Here is a 17,911-nt window from a genome sequence, read left to right as displayed (position 1 = left end):
GTTCTTCAGTAAAACACCACTGAACACTTGTCATGAAACTCTTCATCATATTTTTATTTGATTTTTGTTGCTTCTATCTAAAAAAAAAAAAAAGGATTTTATTTACAAAGTTGAAAAATGTCCTTCAGGCCTTCAGTCCAGACATCAGGACGCCGTGGACACTGAGGATGCCTCCGTCTTTGAGGACACTTCAGATGATTCATCCATCTTCTTTCCAAACACCATCTTCATGATGCAGCCATTAAACTGACGACCAAGAAATCACAAACATGTTTTCATTCCTTCCAACACATGAAACTCTGTCATGGAGCAGCACCAGAACCAGCACCAGAACCAGCACCAGCACTTCCTCCTTACCTGTTTGTTCATGAACACGTATATCAGCGGGTTGTACACGCAGGAGCTCTTGGAGAAGAACGTTGGCACGGTGACGAGCCGGTAATCTTTGTTTTCATCTGGCAAGTAGGCGAAGTAGAATCCAGCCACCGCGTACGGACCGTAGCAGGTGACGAAGGAACTGACCATCACCACGATCATCCTGGACACCTCCTTCTCCGTCTGCTGGGCCGCCACCTGAAATCAGAACCACACCTGAGAACAGGGAGGGATTGATTGATTGATTGATTGATTGATTGATTGATTGATTGACGGGTTGACTCACGGCTCTCAGAGCTCCCGACAGCTGTGAGTAGGAGAAGATGACGATGGTGAGTGGGGCGATGAAGCAGGTGACCATCAGGAAGTTCATGTAGCTGGTGCAGTGGAACTCCTCGTTGTGCGTGTACCGGTCGGGTCTGCAGGAGCAGCCCAGTCCTTCGGGGATGTACCTGCACAGACACACACCGGTCGGAGGACGTCACACCGCGGCGACCTGCAACTCAGGTGAGCGACCTACCTGCTCCACCCGAAGAACGGCGGCGAGGCGCAGCCGATCCCCATCATCCAGGTGAAGAGCACCGCCCCCAGGGCGTGGTTACTAGTGGGTACAGGGTAGAGGGGGGTGAGGGGGAGAGAGGAGTCAGACTGCTGTCACTCAGCGCTGTCACTCAGCGTCGCCACCTGCTGCTGAGGAAGCGAAGTGAAGAGGAGGACTCACCTGCGATGGAGCCCATGGCCGACTCCAGAGCACACATGGTGTGACCCAGGAAGAAATAGCCCTTCATGGTGGCCAGGAACACCTGGCTGACGGAGAAGGTGACGAAGATGAAGCTGGCCAGCGAGATGTTAACCATGATATAGTTGAGAGGGATTCGCAGCTTCTTGTACTTCAGTGTGGCGAGCAGAACCACCAGGTTGAGCGGCGTTCCGGCGAACAGGACCAGATCCATGAAGATTGTCTGCAGGTGGAAGGTCCACAACGGGGCCAGGTAGTGCTGGGGCCCCTCGAAGGGACTCACCTTCGAGATGTTCTTGTACAGGTGAAAGTATTTCCCCATGGCAACCCTGAGCGTTGTCCATGACGACTCTTCAGCCCCTTTATATACGCTCGTAAACCACTTGGAGACAAGAGGCTTCTTCTAAACTTTCAGGACTACGACGCTAAATCCTGTCAACATTCTAATCTGTTTACGGCGGCTTAAAACTCATATCAGAGCTCTGGTCGGCATGGAAACGCACCCATCAACCACTCCAGGAGTCCTCTGTGAATCAAAGAGGAACAGAAATATGACCCGGCCTTTCTTACATCATTTATGAATCAGAGAGAACGTGTGAGAACATCTGTGGTTCTCTGAGGAACGTGTTCCTGTTCAAACAATCAACCAATCAGACGCCATTAATCACGTCAACCTTTAAATTAAACCCCATTAGCATCTAATCAAACAATTCATTACAGAATTAACCAATTGTCTCTCTCATTGATTACCTCTGAGGGCTCTGATTGGATGTCTGCCAGCAGTCCAGACCTGCAACCACCTACATCAGGCCAGACGGGACCACATTTAACTCTCAAAACTCCAGAAACGGGTCTCCTCAGTTCCCCAACATTTACAGAGTGTTGTTAAAACATGAACCTGAGATGTGTTGCTGACCAGATTCAAAATGAGCAGATATTTATGTAAAACAATGAAATCTCTCAGTTTCAACATCTGATATGCCAACTTTGATCTATTTTATATTAAATATGAAAGTTTACAGGATTTACAATCATCACATTCTGTTTTTATTCATGTTTTACAGTTTTAGAAAAAGGATTAAATATAAAGTACAAACTGTAGTATTTTATTTAAAGTACAAACTGTAGTATTTTTATTTAAAGTACAAACTGTAGTATTTCTGTGTAATGAGGTATAAGTGATGAAAATGATGATGTAGATGAGGGTGATGAAGATGATGGTGATGAAGGGCAGCAGGTGGCCAATGATGTCATCCTCTCAAACCCTTTGTTTTTCGTGTCCGAATGTCTCAGATTTACCTGAGCAGGTAAATCGTCTTCATCCTCCAAATCCTTCGACCTTTGCCACGAACCAGATTAGAGTGAGGAACACTCCGGACACCTGGTCACTGGTTCCTATGGGTTCCTACTGGTCTGAGAGGAAGAGGCTCACGGTGATGAAGGCCACGATGATGAAGATGTAAATCTGCCTCACATTTCCTTTTAAAACCGAGCTGCTCGTCCTTCTCTTCATCACTTCTCCTCTTCAGCACTTCTCTTCATCACTCTGTCTCCCCAGTCAAGGAAGACTCAGCGATGAAGATGAAGATGAAGGTATTTTTTGTTGTTGTTGTTGATATATTTTTCAAACAGGAAGCAAAACGTTAGACTTCAAATTAAAAGTCTGTTTGTCTCCTGCAGCTCTTGAGAAGACCAGGATCGTATTGATTGATTGATTGATGGATTGATTGGTAGATGGATTGATTGATGGATTGATTGACAGTTGACCTGCTGAGCTGCGGCTGTATCATAACCAGGCTGTGAGCTGGAGAAGCATGGGTATGATACGACCTCAGTTCAGAGGTCATTCTCTACAGCTTCACTGGTTTTTCACAATAAAAGAACTCAACAGATCAGTTTTATTGATGACTGATTTTATTCTCTTATTGTGGAGACTTTATGAAACTTGTTGTGTTGATTGATTGATGGAGGTTAAAACGTGATTTTGAGAAGTGGACCACCAGATCTCAGAGAAGGACCGGTGCTGGTCCCCGAACCACAGATAGAGAAACATTGTTTTTATCTCTGTTTTAAATCTGTTTTTTGTCTCTTGATAAAGTTATTGAGTTTTCTTGCTTCCTGTAAACTCTTTGACGCCATCTGCTGGTTCAGACATGAACTGTTGACTCGTTTTTATTGTTCTGTTCATTAAAGAAAATAAAACACTGTTGTACCACCGGATGTTTGTTGTTTATCTGTTTGTATTTTGTTTTAATATATCCCTCCAGTGAACAGAAACTAGACCAGAGCTCATTAAGAAAAAGGCCGTTTTGTGTCTCTGTGACTGACAGAAACGTGTCGAGTCATTTCCTCGTTATAAAAACATCAGTCTGTCTCCGTACAAACATGTCGGTGTAACGGGTTAAATCTCCGGGGCAGAAATGTTCCACAGAGTCTCTGAGTCCAGGCTCTCAGATGGTTTTCGACCACTTCCTCGTCTTATACACGTACAATTTGAGACTTTTTGAATTGAGTTCTGTGACGACAGGGCGGAACCAATGTTCCTGCCCAGGTTTCGCTCGGGAAAGGCCAGCGGTTGCACGCGGGAAGCTTGTGCGAGATGGCGGTCGACACACGGACCGTGTAGGGCTCCTTCTGCTCCGCCGTCGGTTAACTCTCTGCCTTACCGTATCCCTGCTTCTGACCCGAGCCATGGAGGGGGGGAAACCGAACCTGGCGCTGGTCTACCAGGCGGTCCAGGCCCTGTACCACGACCCGGACCCGTCCGGGAAGGAGCGAGCCTCGGTGTGGCTCGGAGAGCTGCAGCGGTCGGTAAGAAAATGGGAGAGGCCGGGGACCGGGCCGCGGCACCGGCGGGGTGGAGGGGGAGCGGTCCCAGGTGGGTTCACGGTGGGTCGTCTGGACCGGGTTAAAACCCGGTTTACCTGCGTAAACAAAGACCAGGTGAAGTAAAGTGCGCAGTCTCAGAGGTCCCGTTAGCATCACAGCTAAGCTAACGAAATGAATGGATGAAAACAGAACATGTCAGCGGTCCAATGAGCTCCAGCAGCTTCTTGCTGGTTCTAATAAACACAGAGAAACTGGTTTTAATCTGCAGCGTGTTTAATGTTCGCAGGAGTTCCGGTTCGGACAGAGTTTTTATTCTCGGAGGGTTTCTGAGGGCCGCTATGCTAGCTGCTGCTAGCATGTTAGCTAGCTAATGGACCGCTGCAGTGTTCGTGTCCGACCGGTCCGGTCCGGTCCGACCGGGAGTCCATTCACAGATCGTCCGGTTCTAACCGATCAGAACATCACGGTGGTTCACTGAGACCGGTCCAGGTACGGAAGTCAGCTGAGATAGGCCCCGCCCCCTGGGACCTGCTCAGTCTGTAACAGGAGATGGTTCGGACACCTCCAACATCCGGGACCTCACAGAGGTCAAAGTTCACGTTGAAGCGAGTTCTAACTTGTTGGACTCTGACTGGTAGAGGAATCCAGACCAGGACCCGGATCAGGACTCAGACCAGGACTCAGACCGGGACCTGGATCAGGACTCAGACCAGGACCTGGATCAGGACTCAGACCAGGACTCAGACCGGGACCCGGATCAGGACTCAGATCAGGACTCAGATCAGGACTCAGACCGGGACCTGGATCAGGACTCAGACTAGGACTCAGACCGGGACCTGGATCAGGACTCAGACCGGGACTCAGATCAGGACTCAGACCGGGACCTGGATCAGGACTCAGACCAGGACTCAGATCAGGACTCGGACCTGGATCAGGACTCAGATCAGGACTCAGACCGGGACCTGGATCAGGACACAGACCAGGACTCAGATCAGGACTCAGATCAGGACTCAGACCGGGACCCGGATCAGGACTCAGATCAGGACACAGACCAGGACCTGGATCAGGACTCAGATCAGGACTCAGATCAGGACTCAGACCGGGACCCAGATCAGGACTCAGACCGGGACCTGGATCAGGACTCAGATCAGGACTCAGACCGGGACCTGGATCAGGACTCAGACCGGGACTCAGATCAGGACTCAGACCGGGACTCGGATCAGGACTCAGACCGGGACTCAGATCAGGACTCAGACCGGGACTCAGATCAGGACTCAGACCGGGACTCAAATCAGGACTCAGACCAGGACTCAGATCAGGACACAGACCGGGACCTGGTTCAGGACTCAGACCAGGACTCAGATCAGGACCTGGATCAGGACTCAGACCGGGACTCTCCTTCTGAACCGAGACCCTCTGAAGGTCCGACCTGAAGCAGAACTGAGACCCGGTGGGGAGGTGGTCTCAGTTCTGCTTCGGTCAGAAGAGTGGAGCAGACAGGAAGTCTGTTTACTCCCACTGAAGGTTTTCAAAATAAATTCAGTATTTTTATTTTTATTATTTTTATTTTGTAAAATATTGAATCTAAGTCAGATTTCTGTTAAATGTGAACAAACAAAGATGGAGGCCGATTGTTTTTATTCTCTTTATTAGTTCCAGAGAAAACATAATTTATTTTGAAGGATTCGAGCAGGAAAAACCACATGAACTAGTTTAAATATTTTCCAGCGTCATGATTGTTCGGTGAGACAGCTGCTGCTCACTCACCTGTTTAATAAACTGTGATGAGTCACTCAGGTGACTGAAAAGGTGTGATGACATCACTTCCTGTGCTGCAGATGTATGCGTGGGAGATCTCGGACCAACTGCTGCAGCTCAAACAGGACGTGGAGTCGTGTTACTTCGCTGCTCAGACCATGAAGATGAAGATCCAAACCTCCTTCTACGAGCTTCCTCCGGAGACCCACAATGCACTGCGAGACTCCCTGCTCACCCACATCCAGAACCTCAAAGACCTGTCGCCCATCATCGTCACCCAGGTAACGAGCTGCACCACACCTGTCCAGGTAACACCAGGCTCCAGGACCCAACAGAACCGGGTCCACATAGAACCAGGGTTATAGAGACCCAGGTCCATACAGAACCTAATCCCCAACAGGACCAGGTCCATACAGAACCAGGTTTATTCAGACCCAGGTACACACAGAACCAGGTCCCTGTGATGTTACCCGAGTGTTTGTGGGCGTGGTCAGACATGTACCTGTGATGTTACCCGAGTGTTTGTGGGCGTGGTCAGAAATGTCTCCTGTGTCCCAGCTGGCGTTGGCGATCGCTGACCTGGCTCTTCAGATGGCGTCTTGGAAAGGATGCGTTCACACGCTCATAGAAAAGTAAGACATCTCCAACTGTTCCGACAAACAAGAAATACAGATATGGTGGAATATTAGACGGACTCACCTGTGGCCTGTTGTCTCCGCCCCCTCAGGTACAACAACGACATCAGCTCGATGCCCTTCCTCATAGAGATTCTCACGGTGCTGCCGGAGGAGGTTCACAGTCGCTCGCTACGAATCGGAGCCAATCGGAGGACGGAGATCATCGAGGACCTGGCGTTCTACTCCAGCACCGTGGTCACCCTGCTGGTCAGAGTCTGTCCTCCCCCCGTCTGTCTTCCGCCCGTCTGTTCATACACCTGTCTGTCCTCCGCCCGTCTGTCATGTCTGTCCTCTCTGAGACGACCTGTCCTTTGTCCCATGTCCAGACATCCTGCGTGGAGAAGACGGGGAACGATGAGAAGATGCTGATGAAGGTGTTCCGCTGTCTGGGCAGCTGGTTCAACCTTGGGGTCTTGGACAGCAACTTCATGGCCAGCAACCAGCTGCTCATGGTCCTCTTCCAGGTCCTGGTGAGTCATGGTCCGGTGGGGGGGTTGGGCGGGTGTCCGTCCCGGTGTGTGTGTGTGTGTGTGTGTGTGTGTGTCCGTCCGTCCATCCGTCCGTCCCGGTGGGGGGGCGGAGCCCCAGGAATCTGCCATCTCCCCGATGGTTCTGTCAAGAATGTCCCCAACCGTGTTGATGTGTGTGTGTCTCCCCAGCAGAGGGACGAGACGTCCACCAACCTCCACGAGGCAGCGTCCGACTGCGTCTGCTCGTCCCTGTACGCCATCGAGAACGTGGAGACCAATGTGGCGTTGGCGCTGCAGCTGTTCCAGGGCGTCCTGACGCTGGAGACCGCCTACCACATGGCGGTGGCCCGGGAAGACCTGGACAAGTGAGGACTCGGGAATCGGTAGCACCTGCAGAATCGGTAGCACCTGCAGAATCGGTAGCACCTGCAGAATCGGTAGCACCTGCAGAATCGGTAGCACCTACAGAATCGGTAGCACCTGCAGAATCGGTAGCGCCTGTAGAATCGGTAGCGCCTGTAGAATCGGTAGCACCTACAGAATCGGTAGCACCTACAGAATCGGTAGCACCTACAGAATCGGTAGCACCTGCAGAATCGGTAGCGCCTGCAGAATCGGTAGCGCCTGTAGAATCGGTAGCGCCTGTAGAATCGGTAGCGCCTGTAGAATCGGTAGCACCTGCAGAATCGGTAGCACCGGTAGCACCAGTAGCACTGGGCTGTCCTTGTACGGCCGTGTCTCATTCATGTGTTCTCTGTCTCAGAGTGCTGAACTACTGCCGGATCTTCACCGAGCTGTGCGAGACCTTCTTGGAGACCACAGTCCGGAGCCCCGGCCAGGGGATGGGCGACCTGCGGACCCTGGAGCTGTTGCTGATCTGTGCAGGGCACCCGCAGTACGAGGTACGACTGCACCGCTACACCACCTAGACCGGACCGCTACACCTAGTACAGACCGCTACACCTGGTACAGACCGCTACACCTAGTACAGACCGCTACACCTGGTATAGACCGCTACACCTAGTACAGACCGCTACACCTGGCTACACCTAGTACAGACCGCTACACCTGGCTACACCTAGTACAGACCGCTACACCTGTTACAGGCCGCTACACCTGGTACAGACCGCTACACCTGGTACAGGTCGCTACACCTGGTACAGGCCGCTACACCTAGTACAGGCCGCTACACCTAGTACAGACCGCTACACCTGGTACAGGCCGCTACACCTGGTACAGGCCGCTACACCTAGTACAGGCCGCTACACCTAGTACAGACCGCTACACCTGGTACAGGCCGCTACACCTGGTACAGGCCGCTACACCTAGTACAGACCGCTACACCTGGTACAGACCGCTACACCTGGTACAGGCCGCTACACCTGGTACAGGCCGCTACACCTGGTACAGGCCGCTACACCTGGTACAGACCGCTACACCTGGTACAGGCCGCTACACCTAGTACAGACCGCTACACCTGGTACAGACCGCTACACCTGGTACAGGCCGCTACACCTGGTGCAGAGTGCTACACCTAGACCGGTCCGCTACACCTAGACCTCCTCCATCCCTGGGGGAGGTTCTGGTCCACGTGGTTCTGCAAGGTATTTAGAAAGTGGTGTCTGTGATCCAGGTCGTGGAGATATCCTTTAACTTCTGGTACCGGCTGGGAGAACACCTGTACAAGATCAACGACGCGGCGCTGCACAACATCTTCAGACCCTACATCCAGAGACTGCTGCACTGTCTGGCCCGACACTGCCAGCTGGACCCAGACCACGTAAGAACCCTCAGAACCCCTACATGTAGTCTGGTTCTGGACCGCTCGGTTTAAACCTGTTATTTGTACCATCCGTTATTTCATCTCAGGAGGGAATCCCCGAGGACACGGACGACTTCGGGGAGTTCAGGATGAGAGTGTCGGACCTCGTTAAAGACGTCATCTTCCTTGTTGGGTCCATGGAGTGTTTCTCTCAGGTAATGTAGTGTTTACTGTCCAGGTGTTTCTCGGGTAACGTAGTGTTTACTGTCCAGGTGTTTCTCGGGTAACGTAGTGTTTACTGTCCAGGTGAGTGTTTACTGGTTCTATGTTGAACGATCATGTGTTTGTTCTCAGCTGTATTCTACGTTAAAAGAAGGGAACCCTCCGTGGGAGGTGACCGAGGCCGTCCTCTTCATCATGGCCGCCATCGCCAAGAGTGTTGATCCGTGAGTATCTGGAAACACACCTGGTGCCCACCTGGTTTCTCTGCAGCAGCTCTGATCCTGAGTGTGTTTCAGGGAGAACAACCCGACGCTGTCGGAGGTGCTGCAGCAGGTGGTCCTCCTCCCAGAGAGCGTCCACATGGCGGTCCGCTACACCAGCATCGAGCTGGTGGGGGAGATGAGCGAGGTGGTGGACCGGAACCCGCGGTTCCTGGGTACGAACACCTTCATCCACCAACACCGTCATGGTTCACTCAGATCCCCTGCCGATCTACTTCCTGTCACACCCCCTGCCGATCTACTTCTACTTCCTGTCACACCCCTTGCTGATCTACTTCCTGTTTCCTGTGTCCCCCCTGTCAGACCCTGTCCTGAACTACCTGATGAAGGGCCTGAGAGAGAAACCTCTGGCGTCGGCAGCAGCGAAGGCGATCCACAACATCTGCTCGGTGTGCAGAGACCACATGGCGCAGCACTTCCAGGGTCTGCTGGACATCGCTCGCGCCCTCGACTCCTTCGCCCTGTCCACCGAGGCTGCCGTGGGGCTGCTCAAAGGTACCTGTCGCACACCTGCAGTGCTCGTGTTCAGTTTGATGACGGCGGATGTTCAGACATGAGGTCTCACCTGCCTGCTGACCGTCGTCGGGTGTGACCGCGATGCTCTGACAGAAGCTGTGAACAGGTGCTCATTAAGTGGTGTCACCTGTGCAGGTACGGCTCTGGTCCTGGCTCGTCTTCCTCTGGAGAAGATCGCAGAGTGTCTGAGTGACCTGTGTGCCGTGCAGGTGTTGGCTCTGAAGAAGGTCAGTGAGCGTTCCTCAGTTCATCCTCTCTGAGGCTCCGCCTCTCTAATCACTTCCTGTTTCATGTCTCAGCTCCTGGCTGAAGAATCTACGAACGGTAAATCGGCTGATCCGACCGTGTGGCTCGACAGACTGGCCGTCATCTTCAGGTGAGTGTTACCTGCGGCGGAGCTTCATGTCAGGTGAGGCAGCGACAGTGAACTCTGTGTTTGTCCTCAGACACACCAACCCCATCGTGGAGAACGGACAGACCCACCCCTGTCAGAAGGTCATCCAGGAGGTAGGTTACCTGGGCTCACCTGTTTTACCTGGAACTGTCACCTGTATCATTACCTCAACCCTGTGACCCACCTGTAGATCTGGCCGGTGCTGTCGGAGACTCTGAACACTCACCAGGCTGATAACAGGATTGTGGAGCGATGCTGTCGCTGCCTCAGGTTTGCTGTGCGATGTGTTGGAAAAGGCTCCGCCTCCCTGCTTCAGCCGCTCGTCACTCAGGTGAGACACACCTGGGACTGTCTTACTGACCAGGTCGTCTGTGAGGTCACATGATAAAATGTCTGGTTCACTTCCTGGTTGCACGTTCATTTGAACACGCCTATAATGAGCTCCTGTTAAAGACGTTGCCATGGAAACACTGATCAGGTGTGTTTTCTCAGATGGTGAGTGTGTACCAGGTGTATCCACACTCCTGCTTCCTGTACCTGGGCAGCATCCTGGTGGACGAGTACGGCATGGAGGACGGCTGCCGGCAGGGACTGTTGGACATGCTGCAGGTAACCATGCTGCTCTGTTCTCTCTGATGATGATGGTGGTGGTGGTGGTGGGGATGGTGGTGATGATGATGATGATGGTGGTGGTGATGAAGATGGTGGTGATGATGATGATGATGCTGGTGATGATGGTGGTGGTGGTGGTGGTGGTGGGGATGAAGATGATGGTGGGGATGGTGATGGTGGTGGTGATGATGATGATGGTGGTGGTGATGAAGATGATGGTGGTGGTGGTGCAGATGATGGTGGTGGTGGTGATGAAGATGACGGTGATTGAAGTGATGATGATGATGGTGATGATGGCCTCCTCTTCCTCCTCCAGGCTCTGTGCATGCCGACCTTCCAGCTGTTGGAGCAGCCCAACGGTCTGAGGAACCACCCGGACACAGTGGATGACCTGTTCAGACTGGCCACCAGGTGAGTCACCTGTCTGTCTTCCTCCACCTGTCTGTCTACATCCACCTGTCTCTGATGTCCACCTGTCTGTCTGTCTACATCCACCTGTCTCTGATGTCCACCTCTCTGTCTTCCTCCACCTGTCTGTCTACATCCACCTGTCTCTGACGTCCACCTGTCTGTCTTCCTCCACCTGTCTGTCTACATCCACATGTCTCTGACGTCCACCTGTCTGTCTTCCTCCACCTGTCTCTCTGACGTCCACCTGTCTGTCTGCATCCACCTGTCTGTCTTCCTCCTCCTGTCTCTCTGACGTCCACCTGTCTGTGTCCAGGTTTGTCCAGAGGAGTCCCGTTACGTTGCTTAGCAGCAGCATCATCGTCCACATCATCCAGTGTGCGATCGCCGCGACCTCGTTGGACCACCGAGACGCCAACTGCAGCGTCATGAAGTTCGTGCGAGACCTGATCCACACCGGAGTGTCCAACGACGTGAGTCCTCACATAGACCCCTGACCTAGGGTCAAAGGTCACTGCCGTTCCTCTGCACACGCTTTACGTCATGATCACGTGTTTCCGTGTACAGCACGAGGAGGACTTCGAGGTGAGGAAGCAGCTGATTGGTCAGGCCATGGAGCAGCACGGCCAGCAGCTCGTCACGCAGCTCATGCACTCATGTTGCTTCTGTCTGCCACCGTACACGCTGCCTGACGTAGCAGAGGTGCTCTGGGAGGTGATGGTGTTCGACAGGCCGGTGAGTCGGAGGAGAGAGGAGGAGAGAGGAGGGGAGAGGAGAGGGGAGAGGAGAGAGAGGAGGGGAGGAGAGAGGAGGGGAGAGGAGAAGAGAGAGGAGGGGAGAGGAGAGGAGAGAGGAGGGGAGGAGAGAGGAGGAGAGAGGAGGGGAGAGGAGAAGAGAGGAGGGGAGAGGAGAGGAGAGAGGAGGGGAGAGAAGAGGAGAGAGGAGGGGAGGAGAGGAGAGGAGGAGGGGAGAGGAGAGAGAAGGAGAGAGGAGGAGAGAGGAGGGGAGAGGAGAGAGGAGGGGAGAGAGAAGGAGAGAGGAGGGGAGAAGAGAGGAGGGGAGAGTAGAGGAGGGGAGGGGGGAGGAGAGAGGAGAGAGAAGGAGAGAGGAGAGGAGGAGACAGGAGGAGAGAGGAGGGGAGAGGAGGAGGTTGTTAGTTGGTTCTGAGGTTCTGAGGTTCTGTGTTCCAGACGTTCTGCCGCTGGTTGGAGAACGCTCTGAAAGGTTTACCAAAGGAGACGTCAGGAGGAGCCGTCACCGTCACCCACAAACAGCTGACCGACTTCCACAAACAGGTTACCAGGTGAGACAACTGCACCGCCAGGTAAACAAACACACTGGTAAACAAACACCAGGTAAACAAACACACTGGTAAACAAACACAGGTAAACAAACACACGGTTAAATAAACACAGCTAAACAAACACACTGATTAACAAACAGGTAATTAAAACATGGGTAAACAAATGCAAAGGTAAATAAACACAGGAAAACAGCTGTTGGACCTCCTGTGTATTTTTCATGTCAGTCTGACAAACTTCATCCGCTGGAAACCAAGCGACCAGCCTGTTAACACGGTAACCATGGTAACAACATCTTTCCCGCCAAAGGAAAGAAAGAGAACTTTGCTGATGAATTTTTGTTTCTTCTGTGGTTCTCAGTGCCGAGGAGTGTAAACAGGTGTGCTGGGCCATCAGAGAGTTCACCAGACTGTTCCGATAGCTGCGACCTTCACACGACACCAGGTAATCAATCACACGGGGGGGGGGGTCAATCACACGGGTAAACGGTCAGCTGTCTCTATTGATGATTTATTGATCAGTTCATTGATTGATGAGTTCTGATCGGGTTTATTGACGAGCAGTTTGTTTTCAGGTTAAATCTTTTGTTGACCAACATTCAGAGGTGACGGCAAAAAGCGTCGATGCAGACGGAGATCTAAATGAGGAAGATGAAGATGAGGAGGAGGAGGAGGGACTTTGAATGTGAAACGGGACGAATCACTCTGAAGGACTGACAGAGTGAACACTGATTGGACAGACGAGTCCGCTCCCCCAACCCCCACCTCACCTGACCTCACCTGCAGCAGGTGGCGGGTGGGTGGGGTCGGGCCCAGCAGGTGGGCGGGGTCAGGACAGGAGGGAGTTCACCTGGTGAACGGATGAGGATCTTCATCAGTGGGAGTCGAGGACGTGCCTGGTCAACAGTTTTTTAGAGAAGATTTATTTTTGGGACTTTGGTCGTGATGTTTTTTGTCCGTGCCATGAAAAGAGCCAAAAGTTTTCCCATGATGCTCTTGGCTGAGCGGCTGCCTGAGGAGGCGTAATGCTGGAGGATTTGGCGTCACCTTTGACCTTTTTAACTTTGGTTGAATTTTAGTTGTTTTTCCACAAAGTGAGACAGAGTGAACTCTGGGTAATGAGGCGGAGAGACTGACACCATGACATCATCGGTGATGTAGCCTTGTTGTAAACAATAAAAAACAACTCAAACAACAAACAGCTGCTTCCGTGTTTACTCTCATTTGTCCCATGTGATGATCGATCCTACATGCATGTTCCTCCTCCCTCCACGCTAGAACCGGACTGGACCTGGTTCTACCAGCTGAGGACGACGGTAAAGACCCAGCTGACTATTGATCTGTGATCAGCTGACTATAACTGGGAGCCGATCAATCGGTGAGAAGGAGGTTTCAGATTCAGGCATGAGTAAGCGTCATGATTTAAACATGATTAAAACGTGTGGAAGGATTTAAATGTGTTCTATGATTTAAACGTGTCGTATTTTAAGTGTTCGTTTGATTTAAACGTGTCGTATGATTTAAGTGTCATGATTTAAACGTCATATGATTTAAAGGTGTCGTATGATTTAAGTGTCATATGATTCAAACGTGTTGTATGATTTAAGTGTCATATGATTTAAAGGTGTATGATTTAAGTGTATGATTTTCAGTGTCATGATTTAATCGTCATATGATTTAAAGGTCGTATGATTTAAGTGTCATATGATTTAAGTGTCATATGATTTAAACGTCATATGATTTAAAGGTGTCGTATGATTTAAGTGCCATATGATTTAAACGTGTCGTATGATTTAAGTGTCATGATTTAAACGTGTCGTATGATTTGTCATGATTTAAACGTGTCGTATGATTTAAGTGTCATATGATTTAAGTGTCATGATTTAAACGTGTCGTATGATTTAAATGTCATATGATTTAAAGGTGTCGTATGATTTAAGTGTCATATGATTTAAAGGTGTCGTATGATTTAAGTGTCGTATGATTTAAGTGCTATATGATTTAAACGTGTCGTATGATTTAAGTGCCATATGATTTAAATGTGTCATATGATTTAAGTGCCATATGATTTAAATGTGTCGTATGATTTAAGTGCCATATGATTTAAATGTGTCGTATGATTTAAGTGTCATATGATTTAAACGTGTCGTATGATTTGTCATGATTTAAACATGTCGTATGATTTAAGTGTCGTATGATTTAAAGGTGTTGTATGATTTAAGTGTCATGATTTAAACGTCATGATTTAAGTGTCATATGATTTAAACGTGTCGTATGATTTAAAGGTGTCGTATGATTTAAATGTGTCGTATGATTTAAACGTGTTGTATGATTTAAATGTGTAGTATGATTTAAACATGATTTAAACGTGTCGTTTGATTTAAATGTGTCGTTTGATTTAAACGTGTCGTATGAGTTTAATGTGTCGTTTGATTTAAATGTCGTATGATTTAAACGTTTCATGATTTAAATGTCGTTTGATTTAAACGTGTCGTATGATTTAAATGTGTCATATGATTTAAACGTGTCGTATGATTTAAATGTATGATTTAAACGTGTCGTATGATTTAAACGTGTCGTATGATTTTAATATGTCATGATTTAAACGTGTCATGATTTAAACGTGTTGTATGATTTAAGTGTCATGATTTAAACGTGTCGTATGATTTAAGTGTCATATGATTTAAAGGTGTCGTATGATTTAAGTGTCATATGATTTAAACGTCATATGATTTAAAGGTGTCGTATGATTTAATTGTCGTATGATTTAAGTGCCATGATTTAAACGTGTCGTATGATTTAAGTGTCATATGATTTAAACGTGTCGTATGATTTGTCATGATTTAAACGTGTCATGATTTAAATGTGTCGTATGATTTAAACGTGTCGTATGATTTAAGTGTCATGATTTAAATGTGTCATGATTTAAGTGTCACATGATTTAAACGTGTCGTATGATTTAAACGTGTCGTTTGATTTAAACGTGTTGTATGATTTAAACATGATTTAAACGTGTTTGATTTAAACGTGTTGTATGATTTAAGTGTCATGATTTAAATGTGTCGTATGACTTGTGTCATGATTTAAACGTGTCGTATGATTTAAATGTGTCATATGATTTAAATGTGTCATGATTTAAACGTGTCATATGATTTAAACATGTCATGATTTAAATGTGTTGTATGATTTAAACATGATTTAAACGTGTCGTTTGATTTAAATGTCGTTTGATTTAAACGTGTTGTATGATTTAAACATGATTTAAACGTGTTTGATTTAAACGTGTTGTATGATTTAAGTGTCTTGATTTAAATGTGTCGTATGATTTAAGTGTAATGATTTAAACGTGTCATATGACTTAAATGTCGTTTGATTTAAACGTGTGTCATGATTTAATGTGTCGTTTGATTTAAACGTGTCACAATTTAAATGTCGTTTGATTTAAACGTGTCATGATTTAAATGTGTCGTATGATTTAAACGTGTCGTACGATTTAAGTGTCATGATTTAAGTGTCACATGATTTAAACGTGTCGTATGATTTAAACGTGTCGTTTGATTTAAACGTGTTGTGATTTAAACATGATTTAAACGTTTGATTTAAACGTGTTGTATGATTTAAGTGTCATGATTTAAATGTGTCGTATGATTTGTCATGATTTAAACGTGTCATATGATTTAAATGTATGATTTAAACGTGTCGTATGATTTAAACATGTCATGATTTAAATGTGTCGTATGATTTAAACATGATTTAAACGTGTTGTTTGATTTCAACGTCGTATGATTTAAACGTGTTGTATGATTTAAGTGTCATGATTTAAACGTGTCGTATGATTTAAATGTGTCATGATTTAAACGTGTCGTATGATTTAAACATGTCATGATTTAAATGTGTCGTATGATTTAAGTGTCATGATTTAAACGTGTCGTATGATTTAAACGTGTCATATGATTTAAATGTGTCGTATGATTTAAACGTGTCATGATTTCAATAATTTCATCATGTCATGTTTATGGTCACCTGACGCTCTGACCTGAGAGTCCAGAAATCCTACAAACCTGAACACATCACAAACACAAACTTCTTCAAGTTCTGGGGACAAAGTCTTAAAAAAAGACACAAAAAACTTTATTATCAAATGCAAACGGGCCCCTGATGTGTTCAGGGGACGGTGGAGGTCCAGGGCCCCTGGATGTTCTGGCTCTGCAGGAGCCTCTGCAGCTCTTTAAATTGCGCCACCGTCTGGTCCTTGACGTCGGGGTTGGAGATCTGCAGCCGGATGCTGTCGGTGGACCAGCTCAGTTCTCCAGAGAACATCTCGGTCAGGATCCGAGCGACTACAGGAACCACCTGCAACACAAGAACCTGTTTAGGACCGAATGACCCGAACGGTCCTGAATCTTTCATTGGTTCCGGGTTGGTTTGGTGCCCCCTGGTGGTCCGCCCGCTGACCTGCACCATAATGAGTTTCTTCTCTTTGGGTTTCTTGTCGGGCCAGTCCTCCCCAAAACAGAAGTAGATGTCGAAGGGCGGTGGTTCCGGAGTGTCGCCCTTCTGGAAGGAGATCAGCCCTGTGATGGGAACATGTGTTAGACGGGAGGTCACAGGTGAGGAAAGCCAACGCACCTGCGGAGGAAGGCCACCTTGCAGGAAGTCGTTGAGGCTGAAGACTTTGATCTTCTTCTCTCTCTCCATCGGGTTCGGTGGTCCTCGTTCTGGTGCGCCCGGTCCGGTCCAGAACACTTTACACTGACAGAGGCGGACGGCGTAGATGTCCTGCTCCCACATCATCAGGATCAGACCTCGGTCCATCACGTCCAGCAGGGCTGCGGTGTAATACTGCTGCTTCTGGTTCTGGATCTCAGACGTCCCCGGGAACCGAACCTGTTGCAGGTCGACGGGTCCGAACAGGTCCACCCGCTCCGGATTCGGTTCCAGGAGTCCATAGTAAAGCCGGCAGCCCTGGGGGCTACTGACGGTCAGAGAACCCACTGTCCGGCCCCGGTACTGGAACCTCAGGTCCAGGTCTGTTACTACGGCAACAAGAGGGAGAGGACTGTTATGACAGCAACAGAGAGTTTGCTATACGTGTTACTATAGCTACACCGAGGACAGTAGAAGACGACGTCTATTTATAGAAACACAGGCGGCGGAAACTCGGTTGAACTGCATCAGAGACACGTTCAACCACAGAACCAGTTAAGACACCTGGAGACCAGAGGACAGGTGGTTCTGTGACGGGAATCCGAACCCGAGGGACCTTTAGTAGGTCTTTCGGGTCCCGTTTTCCTTGGTCTCTGGTCGGTTTGGACCTGTTCTGACTGTCCTCAGGTCTTTGTCCCATCACATCTCCTGGGTTCAGGAGTTCTACGGGTCGGTTTGGACCTGGTGGAGCCATCTTTACTGAGAGACACTTGGACTGCTGTGGATCAGCTGAGACAGAACAGTTTCAAATCGGAGGACAGACTCACGTGGGACGCTGCTCAGCAGGTCGTACTTGCAGAGTTGGTGGTTCTGAGGGTCCACCTGGTTCTGGACCCCCCCTGAGTTACTGGCCTCCATAGA

The 17,911-nt window shown here is 49.0% G+C and overlaps 4 protein-coding genes across 5 annotated transcripts in view; 2 read left to right on the top strand and 2 right to left on the bottom strand.

Moving 5' to 3' along the window:
• Nucleotides 1–88: 88 nt before the first annotated feature.
• opn1sw1 (opsin 1 (cone pigments), short-wave-sensitive 1) lies at nt 89–1,436 on the bottom strand. Its single transcript, XM_069724146.1, has 5 exons — nt 1,060–1,436; nt 896–976; nt 662–827; nt 358–573; nt 89–246 (listed from the first exon to the last, which is right to left on the bottom strand). Exons 1-5 carry the CDS (start codon nt 1,434–1,436, stop codon nt 145–147), a joined length of 942 nt encoding a protein of 313 aa, XP_069580247.1. The 3' UTR covers nt 89–144.
• Nucleotides 1,437–3,668: 2,232 nt separating this feature from the next.
• On the top strand, nt 3,669–13,542 carry tnpo3 (transportin 3). Of its 2 annotated transcripts, XM_069724140.1 has the most exons (23): nt 3,672–3,925; nt 5,782–5,982; nt 6,260–6,333; nt 6,429–6,585; nt 6,705–6,848; nt 7,038–7,213; nt 7,612–7,750; nt 8,482–8,628; nt 8,718–8,825; nt 8,965–9,056; nt 9,129–9,268; nt 9,417–9,612; nt 9,769–9,856; nt 9,929–10,005; nt 10,076–10,136; nt 10,214–10,354; nt 10,516–10,632; nt 10,952–11,046; nt 11,360–11,516; nt 11,611–11,778; nt 12,234–12,346; nt 12,705–12,788; nt 12,919–13,542. In XM_069724140.1, exons 1-22 carry the CDS (start codon nt 3,806–3,808, stop codon nt 12,763–12,765), a joined length of 2,772 nt encoding a protein of 923 aa, XP_069580241.1. In that variant the 5' UTR covers nt 3,672–3,805; the 3' UTR covers nt 12,766–12,788; nt 12,919–13,542. The 2 variants fall into 2 exon arrangements, 1 of the variants encoding a protein (XP_069580241.1); XR_011312245.1 differs by lacking the exons at nt 12,705–12,788; nt 12,919–13,542 and adding an exon at nt 12,459–12,679 and having other exon boundaries at nt 3,669–3,925; nt 12,234–12,414.
• Nucleotides 4,314–5,376, top strand: LOC138636234 (clumping factor A-like). The gene is made up of 2 exons (XM_069724149.1): nt 4,314–4,328; nt 4,789–5,376. The coding sequence occupies exons 1-2, from the start codon at nt 4,314–4,316 to the stop codon at nt 5,374–5,376; spliced, it is 603 nt and encodes a 200-aa protein (XP_069580250.1).
• A 2,910-nt stretch (nt 13,543–16,452) lies between the features above and the next one.
• irf5 (interferon regulatory factor 5) overlaps nt 16,453–17,911 on the bottom strand; it is a 4,564-nt gene continuing 3,105 nt past the window's right edge. Inside the window, exons 6-9 of the mRNA XM_069724152.1 lie at nt 17,818–17,911; nt 16,990–17,379; nt 16,799–16,917; nt 16,453–16,696 (exon numbers count right to left, since the gene is read on the bottom strand). The exon at nt 17,818–17,911 is cut by the window's right edge and continues 272 nt beyond it. Of these exons, the coding sequence (XP_069580253.1) occupies nt 16,508–16,696; nt 16,799–16,917; nt 16,990–17,379; nt 17,818–17,911 (792 nt within the window). The 3' untranslated portion in view covers nt 16,453–16,507. The remainder of the gene's footprint in view (nt 16,697–16,798; nt 16,918–16,989; nt 17,380–17,817) is intronic.

Source organism: Brachyistius frenatus, unplaced genomic scaffold (genome assembly GCF_029030835.1).
Source record: "Brachyistius frenatus isolate BFR_SWC_R1_liver_20210118 unplaced genomic scaffold, ASM2903083v1 Contig_362, whole genome shotgun sequence".
In the NCBI taxonomy this organism is placed as follows: Eukaryota; Metazoa; Chordata; class Actinopteri; family Embiotocidae; genus Brachyistius; species Brachyistius frenatus.
The sequence above is the reverse complement of the archived record's forward strand: the minus strand, read 5'-3'. Positions and strand labels throughout refer to the sequence as shown.

Excerpts from the sequence above, each read along its gene's own strand:
- opn1sw1 (XM_069724146.1), bottom strand. The coding sequence starts at position 1,436 with ATGGGGAAATACTTTCACCTGTACAAGAACATCTCGAAGGTGAGTCCC. Across the intron at positions 977-1,059 it reads CTTCGCTTCCTCAGCAGCAG|TAACCACGCCCTGGGGGCGG; the intron begins GTGGCGACGCTG and ends TGTACCCACTAG. Across the intron at positions 574-661 it reads TGTCGGGAGCTCTGAGAGCC|GTGGCGGCCCAGCAGACGGA; the intron begins GTGAGTCAACCC and ends TTCTGATTTCAG.
- tnpo3 (XM_069724140.1), top strand. The coding sequence starts at position 3,806 with ATGGAGGGGGGGAAACCGAACCTGGCGCTGGTCTACCAGGCGGTCCAG. Across the intron at positions 9,613-9,768 it reads GTGGGGCTGCTCAAAGGTAC|GGCTCTGGTCCTGGCTCGTC; the intron begins CTGTCGCACACC and ends CTGTGCAGGTAC. Across the intron at positions 12,347-12,704 it reads TTCCACAAACAGGTTACCAG|TGCCGAGGAGTGTAAACAGG; the intron begins GTGAGACAACTG and ends TGTGGTTCTCAG.